At 50.5% G+C, this 16,745-nt stretch overlaps 1 protein-coding gene across 1 annotated transcript; it reads left to right on the forward strand.

The window, feature by feature from the left end:
* Positions 1–495: 495 nt before the first annotated feature.
* LOC144937775 (carnitine O-acetyltransferase-like) lies at positions 496–16,319 on the forward strand. The gene is made up of 14 exons (XM_078865214.1): positions 496–574; positions 4,983–5,303; positions 6,001–6,119; positions 7,090–7,143; positions 7,737–7,902; positions 9,475–9,649; positions 9,947–10,119; positions 10,896–10,996; positions 11,432–11,569; positions 12,153–12,275; positions 12,502–12,637; positions 13,344–13,406; positions 13,549–13,686; positions 14,304–16,319. Exons 1-14 carry the CDS (start codon positions 548–550, stop codon positions 14,517–14,519), a joined length of 1,950 nt encoding a protein of 649 aa, XP_078721340.1. The 5' UTR covers positions 496–547; the 3' UTR covers positions 14,520–16,319.
* The last annotated feature ends 426 nt before the right edge of the window (positions 16,320–16,745 follow it).

Consider the following 16,745-nt stretch of genomic DNA (forward strand, 5'->3'; position numbering starts at 1 on the left):
ATGTTGGTTAAGTTATTTAGCAAGTGTCCATGTTGGTTAGGTTATTTAGCGAGTGTCCATGTTGGTTAGGTTATTTAGCGAGTGTCCATGTTGGTTAGGTTATTTAGCGAGTGTCCATGTTGGTTAGGTTATTTAGCGAGTGTCCATGTTGGTTAAGTTATTTAGCAAGTGTCCATGTTGGTTACACTATACACTACTATATAACCTCGTGCCACGGCAGATCTCTCGCCTACTTCAGCAGTTTTTTCTTTCTGTGGTTGTCCCACCTGATGACGATTGCTTGTGTTGCGATCGAAACGTCGTGATCTATTATTATTTCCCTTCTACGTGACTTTACCGAAAGAACCAAACAGTACGAATGACACGTTTTGAATACATTGTAGTACTGAGAGTGGCCACCAGAGGGTGCGACGTGGCACGAATCAAGAGGCAGGCACTGCACGTGACCTGTGACGCGAGTTCTGTGGGCGGGGCTTCACTTCCGGTGACCCCCTCCCTCCAGAGTCCCGCCCCGTGGCGCGAGGCTCAAGGTCCACGCGGAGTCGCGATGCTGCTGCGCTCGGTCGTGGAGACGGTGAGAGCGTGGACAGTGCGGAGAGAGAGTGCGGAGAGTGTGGAGAGCGTAGAGAGAGTGCGGAGAGAGTGTGGAGAGCGTAGAGAGCGTAGAGAGAGAGTGCGGAGAGCGTAGAGAGAGTGCGGAGAGAGTGTGGAGAGCGTAGAGAGAGTGCGTGGAGAGCGTAGAGAGAGTGTGAAGAGTGCGTGGAGAGCGTAGAGAGAGTGTGCGGAGAGAGTGCGGACAGTGTGGAGAGCGTAGAGAGCGTAGAGAGAGAGTGCGGAGAGCGTAGAGAGAGAGTGCGGAGAGAGTGTGGAGAGCGTAGAGAGAGTGCGTGGAGAGCGTAGAGAGAGTGTGAAGAGTGCGTGGAGAGTGTGGAGAGAGCGTGCGGAGAGAGTGCGGAGAGCGTAGAGAGAGTGCGGAGAGAGTGTGGAGAGCGTAGAGAGAGTGCGGAGAGAGTGTGGAGAGCGTAGAGAGAGTGCGTGGAGAGCGTAGAGAGAGTGCGTGGAGAGCGTAGAGAGAGTGTGAAGAGTGCGTGGAGAGCGTAGAGAGAGAGTGCGGAGAGAGTGCGGACAGTGTGGAGAGCGTAGAGAGTGCGGAGAGCGTAGAGAGAGTTCGGAGAGCGTAGAGAGAGTGTGAAGAGTGCGTGGAGAGTGCGGAGAGTGTGGAGAGAGCGTGGAGAGAGTTCTGAGGGAGTGCGGGACGTGCGGGATGAGATCAGGGGACAGGGAGGAGCGTTTGGTTGTGAGCGGGGAGAGCGCAGGGTGAGAGCGGGGAGAGACTGGGGAGAGCGTCATGAGGGAGCGACTGGGGCACTTGCAGGGAGAGAGAGTGGGGGGCTCGGATATAGGGAGCCGTGTGGCCCTTGATGTTGCGAACCCGCAAACTCCCCCGTGGAGTGGTGTGGAGGCGTCGCTCTTCACCGAGGTGCCGCGTGACACGTCGCCACTGCGGAGTCGGGCCAAGTAGAGGCAGGGGGAGCGCGGGGTGAGAGGGGAGAGACGGGGGGTAGTGGAGAGAGACGGGGGAGATACAGGGGGTAGTGGAGAGAGACGGGGGAGATACAGGGGGTAGTGGAGAGAGACGGGGGAGATGCAGGGGGTAGTGGAGAGAGACGAGGGAGATACAGGGGGTAGTGGAGAGAGACGGGGGAGATACAGGGGGTAGTGGAGAGAGACGAGGGAGATACAGGGGGTAGTGGAGAGAGACGAGGGAGATACAGGGGGTAGTGGAGAGAGACGGGGGAGATACAGGGGGTAGTGGAGAGAGACGGGGGAGATACAGGGGGTAGTGGAGAGAGACGAGGGAGATACAGGGGGTAGTGGAGAGAGACGGGGGAGATACAGGGGGTAGTGGAGAGAGACGGGGGAGATACAGGGGGTAGTGGAGAGAGACGGGGGAGATACAGGGGGTAGTGGAGAGAGACGGGGGAGATACAGGGGGTAGTGGAGAGAGACGGGGGAGATGCAGGGGGTAGTGGAGAGAGACGAGGGAGATACAGGGGGTAGTGGAGAGAGACGGGGGAGATACAGGGGGTAGTGGAGAGAGACGAGGGAGATACAGGGGGTAGTGGAGAGAGACGAGGGAGATACAGGGGGTAGTGGAGAGAGACGGGGGAGATACAGGGGGTAGTGGAGAGAGACGGGGGAGATACAGGGGGTAGTGGAGAGAGACGAGGGAGATACAGGGGGTAGTGGAGAGAGACGGGGGAGATACAGGGGGTAGTGGAGAGAGACGGGGGAGATACAGGGGGTAGTGGAGAGAGACGGGGGAGATACAGGGGGTAGTGGAGAGAGACGGGGGAGATACAGGGGGTAGTGGAGAGAGACGGGGGAGATACAGGGGGTAGTGGAGAGAGACGGGGGAGATACAGGGGGTAGTGGAGAGAGACGAGGGAGATACAGGGGGTAGTGGAGAGAGACGGGGGAGATACAGGGGGTAGTGGAGAGAGACGGGGGAGATACAGGGGGTAGTGGAGAGAGACGGGGGAGATACAGGGGGTAGTGGAGAGAGACGGGGGAGATACAGGGGGTAGTGGAGAGAGACGGGGGAGATACAGGGGGTAGTGGAGAGAGACGAGGGAGATACAGGGGGTAGTGGAGAGAGACGGGGGAGATACAGGGGGTAGTGGAGAGAGACGGGGGAGATACAGGGGGTAGTGGAGAGAGACGGGGGAGATACAGGGGGTAGTGGAGAGAGACGGGTGAGATACAGGGGGTAGTGGAGAGAGACGAGGGAGATACAGGGGGTAGTGGAGAGAGACGGGGGAGATACAGGGGGTAGTGGAGAGAGACGGGGGAGATACAGGGGGTAGTGGAGAGAGACGGGGGAGATACAGGGGGTAGTGGAGAGAGACGGGGGAGATACAGGGGGTAGTGGAGAGAGACGGGGGAGATACAGGGGGTAGTGGAGAGAGACGGGGGAGATACAGGGGGTAGTGGAGAGAGACGGGGGAGATACAGGGGGTAGTGGAGAGAGACGGGGGAGATACAGGGGGTAGTGGAGAGAGACGGGTGAGATACAGGGGGTAGTGGAGAGAGACGGGGGAGATACAGGGGGTAGTGGAGAGAGACGGGGGAGATACAGGGGGTAGTGGAGAGAGACGGGGGAGATACAGGGGGTAGTGGAGAGAGACGGGGGAGATACAGGGGGTAGTGGGAAGAGACGGGTGAGATACAGGGGGTAGTGGAGAGAGACGGGTGAGATACAGGGGGTAGTGGAGAGAGACGAGGGAGATACAGGGGGTAGTGGAGAGAGACGGGGGAGATACAGGGGGTAGTGGAGAGAGACGGGGGAGATACAGGGGGTAGTGGAGAGAGACGGGGGAGATACAGGGGGTAGTGGAGAGAGACGGGGGAGATACAGGGGGTAGTGGAGAGAGACGGGGGAGATACAGGGGGTAGTGGAGAGAGACGGGTGAGATACAGGGGGTAGTGGAGAGAGACGGGGGAGATACAGGGGGTAGTGGAGAGAGACGGGGGAGATACAGGGGGTAGTGGAGAGAGACGGGGGAGATACAGGGGGTAGTGGAGAGAGACGGGGGAGATACAGGGGGTAGTGGGGAGAGACGGGTGAGATACAGGGGGTAGTGGAGAGAGACGGGTGAGATACAGGGGGTAGTGGAGAGAGACGGGTGAGATACAGGGGGTAGTGGAGAGAGACGGGGGAGATACAGGGGGTAGTGGAGAGAGACGGGGGAGATACAGGGGGTAGTGGGGAGAGACGGGTGAGATACAGGGGGTAGTGGAGAGAGACTGGGGAGATACAGGGGGTAGTGGGGAGAGAAGGGTGAGATACAGGGGGTAGTGGAGAGAGACGGGGGAGATACAGGGGGTAGTGGGGAGAGACGGGTGAGATACAGGGGGTAGTGGAGAGAGACGCGGACAGACGGATGAGATCGGGAGAGAGACGGGGGGGGGGAGAGACGGGGGGAGTGGTGGTGCTCCAGTGACCCTGCAGTGGCCGCCAACGAGGACAGCAGCAACAGCTGCAGGATCAAATACTGCCCCGCGCCCTCAGCTCCACGCGTGATCCTCAACGCCAAATCATATATGCAAAGGGCCCTTAACTATAAAGTTCTGGCAGTTCACCAGTCTTGATTCAAACAGGCCTGACTCTCCTTATGAGACACTTTGTGCCGAAATCGGTCCACAGTTCGCCGGTGTAGAACCGATTCTGCCGAAAAATGTGACTTGCTCACCCGCCCCTACTGGACATTAATAGCTCATCGAATTCCTCCAGGATAAATAATCAGATTCATAAATGCCACAGAAGGCACTGTGGCCAATGGGATGTTTAAATAATACACTCTTATTTTGCATATGCAAACAGACTGTTGTGTGTGTGTTGTGGTTTCCACCTATGGCTGCACGTGTCAAGAGGTGTCACGCTCTACGGGGCTTAGTTCTGCCAAGTGTTGGCATTCCCAGCAGAGCCACTAATAGCCTCGTCTAATGTTCTTTTATGGGAAACCCATATTGATGCCGCCTTGTCTTCTCCCAAGAATGAGATTTAGAGCGTCATATATGATTTATATAGCGCCTTAATCCAAGACGCTTTACAATGATTATACAAAAATGTACATAAGATAATAGTGATGAAAATAAAGAGTGAGATTATTTAAACTACTGGTGCAGTTATGGTGAAAAGACAGGAGGGAGTCGTGAAGGAGGGGTTGGGGTAAGCAGTAGGGTGGACAAGGGAGAAGAGATGGGGGTTGTTTTCAGGCAGGAATGAAAGCAGGCAGGTGAAGATGATTATTTCATGTGCAGTGGGAGTTCGTTCCAGTGACGTTTGTCAAGAAGGGACGGAAAAGGAAGCGTGACAGGGCGCAGGGTGAGGGAGGCATAGAGAGGGACAGCCGAGACTGGGAACGTGGAGGAGCTGTGGCGGACAATGTGTGACTCCTGCCGTGGTTCGCTTTTGGCAGCTGCCGTGGCGCAATATGGTTCGCTCACCCGGGCCAATGGCGCCTGGGGGCCTGCGGGCCAGTGGCCTGGTGCGGCCCCTTGCACCGGGCCGGATGCAAGGCCGCTTCATGGCCCACCAGAGCTCGCTGGCCCGTCTCCCAGTGCCGCCGCTCGTGGACACGTTGACTCGCTACGCAGACGTGGTGGCTCCGCTCGCCGGAGAAGACTCGACACAGATGGAACATACCCGCCGCTTGCTGCGGGAGTTTGCGCAGCCAGGAGGAGTGGGGGAGGTGCTGCAGGCCGGGCTGGAGCGTCGTGCTCGTGAGCGCGAAAACTGGGTGAGGCGCCGCAGGGGAGGACCTTTGCTCGGTGGGAACCCCCCGTAGGAAATTTGGGTGGTGAGACAAAAATTGAAACATTCAAAGTGATTTCCTTCTCTATGAGCATTGAGACGGTCCCATCTCCTTTGAACAGCTCTGGGCCCGTGGTGGAAATTGCACAGTCCTGTGGAAGAAATGAGGCTACCAACAGGACAGCCTCTGTTGACTTCCCCACGAATTAGTAACTATTTCACCGACCTCAGGGTTGATGGGCCGAGTCAACCCCTAGTAAGGATTTGAACTTGCAGCCACTCGCTCTACCTCTGAACCACCTGACCAGATAAATGAGTGACGTGATAAGACATCTAAAATACTTTGTATTAATAGATACAACTCGAAGGTTAAGGCTTGGGGTAATGTATGCGTTAAGGACAGTATAAAGGAGCTGTTGAGTGTTCAGAAGGTAACCTGTATTGTGTGCTCTCGTTTTGCATAACGCCTTTCGCGAATTTGCTTTTTGACAGTGTTACCTCCTGCTTCATGGTTTTCTAGTTTTACACTATTCTACTTTTTCTTTAAGGTGTACCATTTGGTAAAAAAATATCTAATCTTATGGAATTTTGACACTGAGCTTCATACACAATCATAAGACTTCCAAATGTACAGTTTTCTGTGATACCTGTTGAGTGTGTGCGCGTGGCTTGTATGGCTACAGCTCTCGGACTGGTGGCTGCTGATGGCGTATCTGGAATACCGTCTGCCTGTCGTGGTGCATTCGAGTCCGGGGGTGGTGCTGCCCCATCAGCCCTATCGCGATGCACATGGACAGCTCTGGTGTGGCCGCGTTCTTGAGCACTGCAAAGTTACGAACACATTTATGCTTATTTCCCTAAAAAGGCCTCGTTGAGTCTCAATACTTTTTTTAGGAGAGTCCTGGCAGGTTTTCAGAGTCAGGGACGATGTTGCTGCTATGTGTAATGCCAATAGAGTAATGTTTTCAGCATTGGGATGCTTGGCCAACACCAGTTACGTTGTACGGTATGTGTCTTTAGATACAGGAGGAATCCAAAGAGAACAGCTCGAGAACATGCGGATCCCTTCGGAATTGAACCCAAAGCATTCTCGCTGTAAGGCTCAGGTGTCACCGCTGTGCCACCATGACGCCCAAGTTGGTTGTGAAATGTGCGCTGTCAAACCAATAGACCGGAGGATTCCAACCAGTGGTGTGTGGGCCACTGGTGGTCGACAGGGCCATGGAAAGTTGCAGATAGGGTGGTGCAGATTTTATGGCAAGGTGTCGCATTGGTAATACTTCTGGCTCACAGCAAGAAGGTCCTGAGTTAAATTCTTGACATTGGTGCCATTCTGTGTGGAGTTTGTATATTCTCCCCCTGTTCTACTTGGGTTTTCTCTGGTTTCTCCACTTTCTTTCCATCGCTAAAAACATACAATACAACTGATATTGGCCAAACATCCTAATGATGAAAATTACTTGCAAATTACTCAATTGGGATTGCACATAGCACCAACTTGCCCCTCTTGCAATACATTGGCAGGACCCTCAAGAAAACGAGTAGACTCGGTGAGGCTTTCCTGAGTAGCCAAGAATAATAAATAATGAACACATGCGATTCAGTTCACAAAACACCATAATTTCACCGCATGGCGGTCCGCACATTTTGTTTAGGGTTGAGAGCGGTCCCCAGATCCAGGAAGGATGGGAACCCTTGCTCTCGACCCCCATCTCAGTTTGACAGACATCACCGTCATGCTCACCGTGACGAGGTACACGTCTCTCTGGCAGGTTTGCTGCGCAGCTGATTGCCGGGGTGCTCGACTACAAGGCAATGGTTGACAAGTACGTGGCACCATCCCCTGCTATGAGCTAAATATATAAAAAGTATTTTTGCTCATACTGCCAGGCTTGCCACATGTGAAAACTAAGCGATTTAAAAAATAATGCTAAGTTGTGTGACTGTACACGTTTTAACATGAAATACAGTGATGTTTTTCTCTTAAAGAAAACTCATTCAGGAGGAGATATCTATGTAATCTCTAGCACATTCTTACTTTTCCACTAAATTTGCATCCTCCAGCATAAACCTAAACTGGTTCAAGGTAAACTGTACCTGGGACCTTTTGAAATGTATGTTATGAGCTTGTGACACAGGTTAAGCCTGGCAGACTTGATCATTCACATACATGTTCACACATGTATGCACATGTCCAAGCAGGCTTTGTGTTGACAGTTATGCGAGTGCTTAAAATGTAGACATGAGCCTTTCCAGTCGCTGAGCTGATTTGGAAGAAAAAAAACCCGATGTGCAATTATCCCATTTAGTATCATCAAGTTCACCACCTGGAATAAGCAAGTGTTGTGCTTCATGAGTTACGAACGTGAACACGCCTGACCAGTCACCCTCTAATCGCTTGTGCATTTCTATCGCCCAGCGAATCTCTGCCAGTGGAGCACCTGGGAGGCCGCCCGCTCTGCATGGACCAGTACTATCGGCTCTTCTCATCGTGCCGCGTGCCAGGCTTCCCGCGTGACTCGGTGCGCAACGTTGCGCGTGACGCCTGTCCGCCGAAGCACATTACCGTGGCCAGCAATGCTCACGTGAGTGTTAATGCCAGTGGTCCCGACCTGTGCTTTGTAGACTGCTAATAGAACCTCTGCAAGACCCTAGGAAGTACTCCGTGGAACTCTTGCAGATACCTTTTTATCACAAAACACTGCATGTTTAACTGAAAAGCGGTCAGCGACTCATTTTTGGAGTTTACAGTCATATGTATTTTATGTCAGTCCCTTGATTTAGTCCTAAAAAGCATTTTACATTGCATGCTTTGCACGAATTGTGCTATATAAGTAAAGTTTTATTGATTGATCGACTCTTTCGTTTTTTGTCTTTCCCCTGCACCTCCATTTAGTATGGTTGACGTTCAACACACAGAGAGATTGGGAACCCCTAGTCTGCACTAACTGGTCATTCACATGTTAGAACGTGAAACCTTTAAGTCACAATATATCTCTCTTGATACTTGATTTAAAGCTTTCGTGACTGCAGGAATTACTCTTTGGTTCTTTCGGTAAAGTCACGTAGAAATAAAATAATTAAATAATGGAATACGACGTTTCGATTGCAACACAAGCAATTGTCATCAGGTAGAAAACAAAACTCGTGAACTTACAAATATAATGCAATACAACACAGAGAGTTGGCTAACATAACAGTCAACACCCTACCTGGTTGATTACGTTCTTCCAAAGATTTATAAACTTGAGAGAGACAAAACATAGACACGGAGACACACAAGCAGAGAGACAACACAGAGACACACACAGAGAGAGACACACAACATAGACACACAGACCCAACGCCTCTGTGTCGAGGCCTTAAATAGAGAGAGGGGGGGTCAGAGAGAGAGGTGAGTCTGCTGGAGCAGAGAAATTAGCATGTCAATGAGAGAGCTGTGTGAAAATCCACCACGCGGCGGCAGGGTAGAGAAAGACCCAACAAGCCTGGTAGATTTTAGAGAGAGTTGTGTGGAAATCCACCCGCAGCGGCAGGGGGAGAGGAAGAGAGAATGGACCTATGAGAGCCTGGTAAATTTTAGAGAGAGAAATAGGCAGTTTGAGAAAACAAACTTAGCAATTTTTTGGAAATGTAAGGCAATGCAACACAGAGAGTCGACTAACACACAATTAATGCATCGCCTGGTTGATTACATTCTCCAAAGATTGCTAAATTAGAAGTTAAGTGTGAAATTTGACAAACAGGGACACGCAGAGAGAGAAAACCAGGCTCTCATAGGTTCCTCTCCCCCTGCCGCTGCGGGGTGGATTTCCACACAACTCTCTCTAAAATCTACCAGGCTTGTTGGGTCTTTCTCTACCCATAGTTCTTGCATAAGCACGGTAGTGGAAGGGTCTTGCTTGGCTCAGCGTTGTCAGGAGCAGGGATGTTTGTGCTCGCCTACTACACCTCCGATCAGTACGGTTGGTTACGTACGGTGCAAAAGAAGTCCAACATACGGCAGAGATATGGTGGACGAGTCCCTGTGGCCAGGATATTTTTCCAAATATTGAGCAATGCCGCTTGCGTTTTAGAGGACTTCCGCTGCAACACTAAAATTAATTCACATTCCATCTTACTAATGTCTGTGGGTTTGTGTGGCTTTTCCTTTGCAGTTTTATCACATGGAAGTGTATGGAGCCGATGGCAAAGCGCTGGATGTGGAAGATCTGTACGAGCAGCTGAAGAACATTCGTACCCACTCCCTGGGCCTTGCCCCTGGGGTCGTGGGGCTGCTCACTGCCCAAGACCGGGACAGCTGGGCCAAGGCCTACCAAGTGCTGACTGCAGGTGCCGTTCACCTTGGGAATCCACACTCCTTGCCAACAAAATAAAAGTTATTTCCCGCTCAAGTGAGCATTGAGGCAAGACTAATTTCCTTTTTATAGCCCTCAGCCATACATGGAAATTCCACCTTCCTATGAGGGGGGGGGCGGGGGGCGAGTGTTTCAACACTACAACCACTATTACAATTGAGCTTGTGCCTTGAGTGTTCCCTAAGACGCCTGCGTCAGTGACGCACAACACTGGACGAGGGACGCTCGCTCGTATCCGTGCCCCTGTGACTGTGCTGGGGGACGTGCGCAGACGAGAAGCACCGGGGCAGCGTGGACACGGTAGAACGCAGCGCATTCGCCTTGTGCCTGGACGGGCCCGGCCAGCGCCCCGAGTGGGACATGAGCCTCGCTGCGGCACAGATGTTGCATGGAGGCGGCAGCGCGCTGCACAGTGCCAACCGCTGGTTTGACAAGACCTTGCAGGTGTGCATGCATGACACTTGACCTGTGCACACTTGTGCACATGCATTGTTATTACACTTCTGAGGATGTTGTGTGGACAATGGAGCAACTATTAGAGATTCAGTTCTATGTGATTTAGTCCTTCAATTGCTCTGAGAGTTGGCAAATTTTAGATACATCACGTTCAAAGTTATATTTGGTGCAGTGCAAAGTTGTATAGTGGTCGTGTACAGACAGGAGAGTCTTTCATTTCCCACGAATGTATGTTGAACCTCTTTCGCACAGTACGTAGCCAACTGTGCAAATCGGAGGTGCAGGGGAAGGACAACAAACTAAACACCAAAAAGTGTGCATCAAACAGTCTGCAAGGCTTAACAGGCCCTTTGTGTATTTTGTTTGATTCGTACACAAGTATTCCCCTCCTGTGCCTATATAAAGCCACTACAGCAGATCATTCTTTCTCACCTGATGACGGACGCTTGTGTTGTGACCGAAACGTCGTGTTCTTTTATTATTTTTTCTACCCACGTGACTTTACCGAAATAACCTGAGAGTATGGATTCCTGCAGTCACGAAAGCTTCAAATGAAGATTGAGTCAATGATCCACAATCCAAACAAGATCAGAAATTGTCCGTAAAATCTTATATGTTTTAATCTGAAATGTATCCCTTGCTCTCTCTAATAACGCTTACTTTGACAGTCTAGATAGAAGAGGTCAAATGTGGATAAATGGTTTTTGCGTGTGACTGGGCCTGCTGCCATGGGCTGACCGGCCGATGCGTCCCTGTCAATTCAGTTCATAGTTGGAGATGGCGGCACATGCGGCCTCATCTATGAGCACGCGCCGGCCGAGGGCCCGCCCATCGTCGCGCTCGTCGACCACGTGGTGGCCTACTGGTGCGTACGCCTGCCAGCGCGACTCACCCTGACGCATGCAGCGGTGGACGCTGCGGATTGCACCATGGTGGGGAGATGTTATTTCCCACACCTGGTATGCAGGACATGGGTTCGATCCCAACCCTGATGATGCCTGTATATTTGGAGTTTGCATATTCTCCCTGTGGTAGTGTGGATTTTTCTCCGAGTCCTCCGGGTTTTACCATCACGTTGAAGAACATGCTTTTAGATTATTTTGCTGCTATAAACTTCCACATGATAAGCCACTTCGTTGAGCTATAATTTTTGGCTAGGTCGCTTCTGAAAAAGAGCTAATAACTCAGTGGGCTTTACCTGCTAAAATAAAATCGTTGTTTTAAAATAGGTGTCCGGGAGGTTGGTGCCCACGTTGAGCGCGTGCGTGTTTGTGTGCACATGGTCTCCGGTGTCCGGCAGCGAGAAATCCAGGCAGCAAACGGCACCCACGACCTCGCAGGGAGCCCCGGTGCACGGAGCGGAGCCACGGCACCTGCAGTTCTCCCTGAGCCCTGAGCTGCTCGCGCTTGCAGCTGAGGCCAAAGTCGGCCTGGACCAGTGAGCCTCTCACAGCCCCACTTTGGGTGAAATAATGCACTAAAAACCATGAGCATCACTGTATGAGCTGTTCATGAACTTATTCCTTATGTGGTACGAAGGTTATAATGACTCCAATCGCTTGAAAAGCATGTGCATGGTTTCGATATTTTGAAGAGATCAATATCTGTTAATGGGACGACAGGGTGGCGCACTGATAACAGTTCTGCCTCCCAGCAAGAAGAGCATGGGTTCGGTCCCCAACTCGTTCGCCTTTCTGTGTCAAGTTTGTTCTCCTCCTGTTCTTCATGAGTTTTTCTCCTGGTTCTCCAGTTTCTTCAGTTTCTTCCCATAGCTAAACCCACACAATGTAACCGGTATTGGCAAAAACATGCCAATGCTGATATATGCCCTGCAAATTATTCAATTGAGATCGCACACAGGAGCATTATCGCCCCCTACTGCGAATACTTGGCAGGACCCTCCTAAAGGAGAGTTGAGACTCAATGAGAGGGTCTCCCAGGTAAGAGAATGCTTTCATCCCTCGTGCAGTGCCAGGAAGTGTGCATTAAAATGTGTGCGTGTGCCTGCTTTATGTATGCAGGCTGGTTGCAAACTTGGAAGTGGAGTGCTTTGTGTTCAAGAATTTTGGCAAAGGCTTCCCAAAGTCACAGAAACTCAGCCCGGATGCTTTCATACAAATAGGGCTGCAGCTTGCTTACTACAGGTACGTGACAACTACAGGTATGACACTTCTATAGGTGTGCGACACCACTACAGGTGTGACACAAATGCCTGCCTGCACATCATTGCCAGTGTGTAAAACTGCAAGTGTCACACCAACCCAGTCTTGAAAGCAATTCCACATCGTGGTGTGGTGGTGGTGGCGTGTGGTTTGTAGTGGAGGAGAGTACAGCGGCATGTTGAGGTGCTGTTCTGGGGCTGTGGTGCAGGTTGTATGCACAGCCCTGTGCCACCTATGAGAGTGCCTCGCTGCGGATGTTTCGCCTGGGACGCACGGAAACGATCCGTTCGACCTCACGCCACTCGCTCGCCTTCTCACGAGCCATGGGAGACCCCAACTGTGACGTATGTGTGTCTGTGTGTCGTGGGGAGCGCACTGCACGGTGAACCTGGCGACTCGAGTTCGATTCCTGCTCTAGGCCAACCCCAGTGATGAATATCCGAACAGGTCAAGGGCCTCCCTTAGGTCGCGTCAGCCTTAAATGGGTACCTGGTGCGATGTGTAAACATTTGCATAGGGGGGATACAAAGGCGGCCGGGCATGTTGCTGGCCACCCACCCCCTCCTGTAACCTTACCGGCCTTCACAGGTGCTCGCAAATGGCATTTGCCCCAAGAGTTTGTTAAGGCTATATGGGGGAACTTTTCTTGTTTAGCATGTGTGTGTGTGTGTGTTACCAACTACTTAAATGATTATAGTATGATATGTAGCTGCTTCTGGATTAAATAGTGTATTTGGTTCTACTAATTATAAATAAAAAGCGCACTGTCCACTACTGTATGACTGGTTACCTCCACTGGCAGTCGTGTTTCATTTGTTTTCAAGACTTCCTTGAAAAACTTACCACATTTATCTCATTTACGACCCTAATAGCAAAGCCTTGTTACTCAAGCCATGTCCTAAGAATCTTATACCATGTTTTAATAAAAATAATCTTGATTGGTTTTCTTAATTGTGATACTGTATGTTTCCTTGAAAGTGAAACTTGCTGAGTGTCAATGGGCTTTCACCTGATTTCTTCAATGAAGAACTGTGTTCCTGTGTCACCCAGAGGCAGACCAAAGTGCAGCTCATGAAAAAAGCAATCCAGGCTCACCGTGAATACACAACCCGGGTGAGCCCCCCAGCACTTGGTGACACCTGTATTGGACAAAAGTTGCATTCACTGCTTGTTTTGTTGACGCTGGCAATAAAGATAACTATACATTACCCCTGAACTAGAGTGAATGTGTGATCAATGAGCGTGCGTATTTAAGGCCATCACAGGGCAAGGCGTGGACCGGCATCTGCTGGGGCTGAAGCTGCAGGCGCTGGAGGAAGGGCTCCCACTGCCCGAGATCTACTCGGACCCTACCTACCAGGCAGCCATGCATTACCGCCTCTCCACGAGCCAGGCAGGCCTCCCTCTGTGCATTTGTGCCCAGTGCATTTCATCCAAATTCATTATTCGTTCCGGTTGCTCGGCGGTAAAGCGAGCGACTCGCTATAGGAGGGTTTTTGAGGGTTAACTCGGTCCTTCCTTCCAGGTTCAATAAAAATGAGTACCACTCTGTGGGGAAGTCATATAGATAGGTTGTCATATAGATAGACTTACTGCCGCCATATGAATTTGGAATTTCTACCACTCTGGGCTGTAAATAGATAAGCACCAATGCCTCAATCTTCATTTGAGCAGCATATCATTTGTTTTACTCATGCGTTGTTGTGGAGCATAACGAGTTAAACGCATTTATAAGCAGCACTGATTCGGACTCCATAGTTTAGATTAATCTTGCCAATAACTTCTTGACATCTAGCAGCATTTGTTTAATAAGCTGCCAATGAGACCCAGAAGGTCTGTCGAAACCTGTTCAGTGTTTGCTTGCTTAAACAAAAGCTGCTGCATAATATAGGTCTGGAAAGCCAATAGTCCGATGGACCAAAATATTGTTGAATATTCTGTGGTTTGTATATGCATTTGACTAGGATCCGTTGTGTAAACATTGTGTTGGTGTGGTGCACGTTGTTGCAGGTTCCGGCCAGGACAGATTGCGTCATGTGCTTTGGGCCAGTGGTTGAGGACGGCTATGGCGTTTGCTACAACCCCATGGAGAACCACATCAACCTGGCTGTGTCTGCCTTCCATTCCTGCCCAGACACCTCTGCAGCCCGTCTGGCCCAGGCTCTGCATCAAGCCCTACTGGACTTGCAAGAGCTTGCACTAAGCAGCCCAGTCTCTAAGCTTTGAGCAAATACTCTAAGATTTAAACGGTGCATCTCTGCAAGTGTGAGTGTTGCCTTAGCATGGAGATGGAAAACGGTTGTTGTTAGTGGTGATGAAAACCATCCACAGTCATTTTAAAAGATTGTGCAGTTTGTAAGCAAATCCGTTTTCAGCCTGTGTAATTGTGTGCTGGTGAAAATCAATGCAAGCCATCCACTCGTCTTCGTCAGATACTGTTTACAGCGGAAGTGCAATCGGAACTACCAGTCACTGCCTTGGCCACAGTGGCCCCACCAGCATAGCCACCACCAGCATAGCCACCACCAGCATAGCCACCACCAGCATAGCCACTACCAGCATAGCCACTACCAGCATAGCCACCACCAGCATAGCCACAACCAGCATAGCTACTACCAGCATAGCCATTACCAGCATAGCGACCACCAGCATAGCCACCACCAGCATAGCCACCACCACCATAGCCACTACCAGCATAGCCACCACCAGCATAGCCACCACCAGCATAGCCACCACCAGCATAGCCACCACCAGCATAGCCACTACCAGCATAGCCACTACCAGCATAGCCACCACCAGCATAGCCACCACCAGCATAGCCACCACCAGCATAGCCACTACCAGCATAGCCACCACCAGCATAGCCACCACCAGCATAGCCACAACCAGCATAGCTACTACCAGCATAGCCATTACCAGCATAGCCACCACCAGCATAGCCACCACCAGCATAGCCACCACCACCATAGCCACTACCAGCATAGCCACCACCAGCATAGCCACCACCAGCATAGCCACCACCAGCATAGCCACTACCAGCATAGCCACTACCAGCATAGCCACCACCAGCATAGCCACCACCAGCATAGCCACCACCAGCATAGCCACCACCAGCATAGCCACAACCAGCATAGCTACTACCAGCATAGCCATTACCAGCATAGCCACCACCAGCATAGCCACCACCAGCATAGCCACCACCAGCATAGCCACTACCAGCATAGCCACTACCAGCATAGCCACCACCAGCATAGCCACCACCAGCATAGCCACCACCAGCATAGCCACTACCAGCATAGCCACCACCAGCATAGCCACCACCAGCATAGCCACTACCAGCATAGCCACCACCAGCATAGCCACCACCAGCATAGCCACCACCAGCATAGCCACCACCAGCATAGCCACCACCAGCATAGCCACCACCAGCATAGCCACCACCACTCATCCCAGTGGGAGATGAGCGGTGGCCACATTCGTACCGAGTAATTAGCCTGCTGCTGCTGCGTCGTACGTCACTGACATCTGAACACCACTACAGATTTTTATATTGGGCATTCATCATTGCCAGCCATTCCTCATGGAGTATAACACTCATGGCTGACATGGTTGTTTTAAATGATTGTTCGTGTCTGTGGAATTGCAATCAATTATAAGTAAAAAACGATTTAGAATTTATGCGAACTAAATAATTACTATCTTGATTTGAAGCTTTCGTGACTGCAGGAATCCATATTCTTTGGTTCTTTCGGTAAAGTCACGTAGGTAGAAAAAATAATAGATCACGACGTTTCGATCGCCATCGTCTTGTGTGGCGATCCAAACGTCGTGATCTATTATTTTTTCTCCCTACGTGGCTTTACCGAAAGAACCAAATAGTATACATAATTACTGATATTGATTTGTGTCAAATGTACCTTTTTGAGTATTTAATTTGGAGCTATCGTTTGCAATTGGAACATTTTATGTCTGATTGTATTTAGTAACTTGGCTTTGAAGTTTGAAAATAAAACTGCCTGCATTGGTCGTTAAGCGTGGCTTTAATGTACAACGCTTACTCATTATTTGTTGTGGCCCATTAAACAAACCGTACAACAAGCGGCAGAATACAAATGAGGAGTCCGATGATACATTCTCAGCATGACTTAACAGCAAGAGAAGATGTTTCTCAAAAATGTTGAGAAAAAGGCAAGTTCAAGACAGCCTCTCATCTCGTAGTGTCTGATAAACCATTGAACACAAATTACAGAGTTGCAAAGTTGAACTCAAATCAGTAAAACAGAAGTCACGTACAATCGGTTGGCTGAACAAAACGTAATATTTTTCGATTTAAAGCTTTCGTGACTGCAGGGATTCATCTTCTTGGTTATTTCGGTAAAGTCACGTAGAATGGAAATAAAAAAACATAATAAAATAATTCTCACGATGTTTCGGCCACAACGCAAGCAGCCG

The sequence above is a fragment of the Lampetra fluviatilis genome, chromosome 20 (genome assembly GCF_964198595.1).
Source record: "Lampetra fluviatilis chromosome 20, kcLamFluv1.1, whole genome shotgun sequence".
Lineage (NCBI taxonomy): Eukaryota > Metazoa > Chordata > Hyperoartia > Petromyzontiformes > Petromyzontidae > Lampetra > Lampetra fluviatilis.

Bases quoted from the DNA above. Each gene is read 5' to 3' on its own strand.
- LOC144937775 (XM_078865214.1), top strand. From the start codon at position 548: ATGCTGCTGCGCTCGGTCGTGGAGACG. The intron at 6,120-7,089 runs GTGTGGCCGCGT...TCTCTCTGGCAG, and splicing joins GATGCACATGGACAGCTCTG to GTTTGCTGCGCAGCTGATTG. The intron at 12,276-12,501 runs GTACGTGACAAC...GCTGTGGTGCAG, and splicing joins CTGCAGCTTGCTTACTACAG to GTTGTATGCACAGCCCTGTG.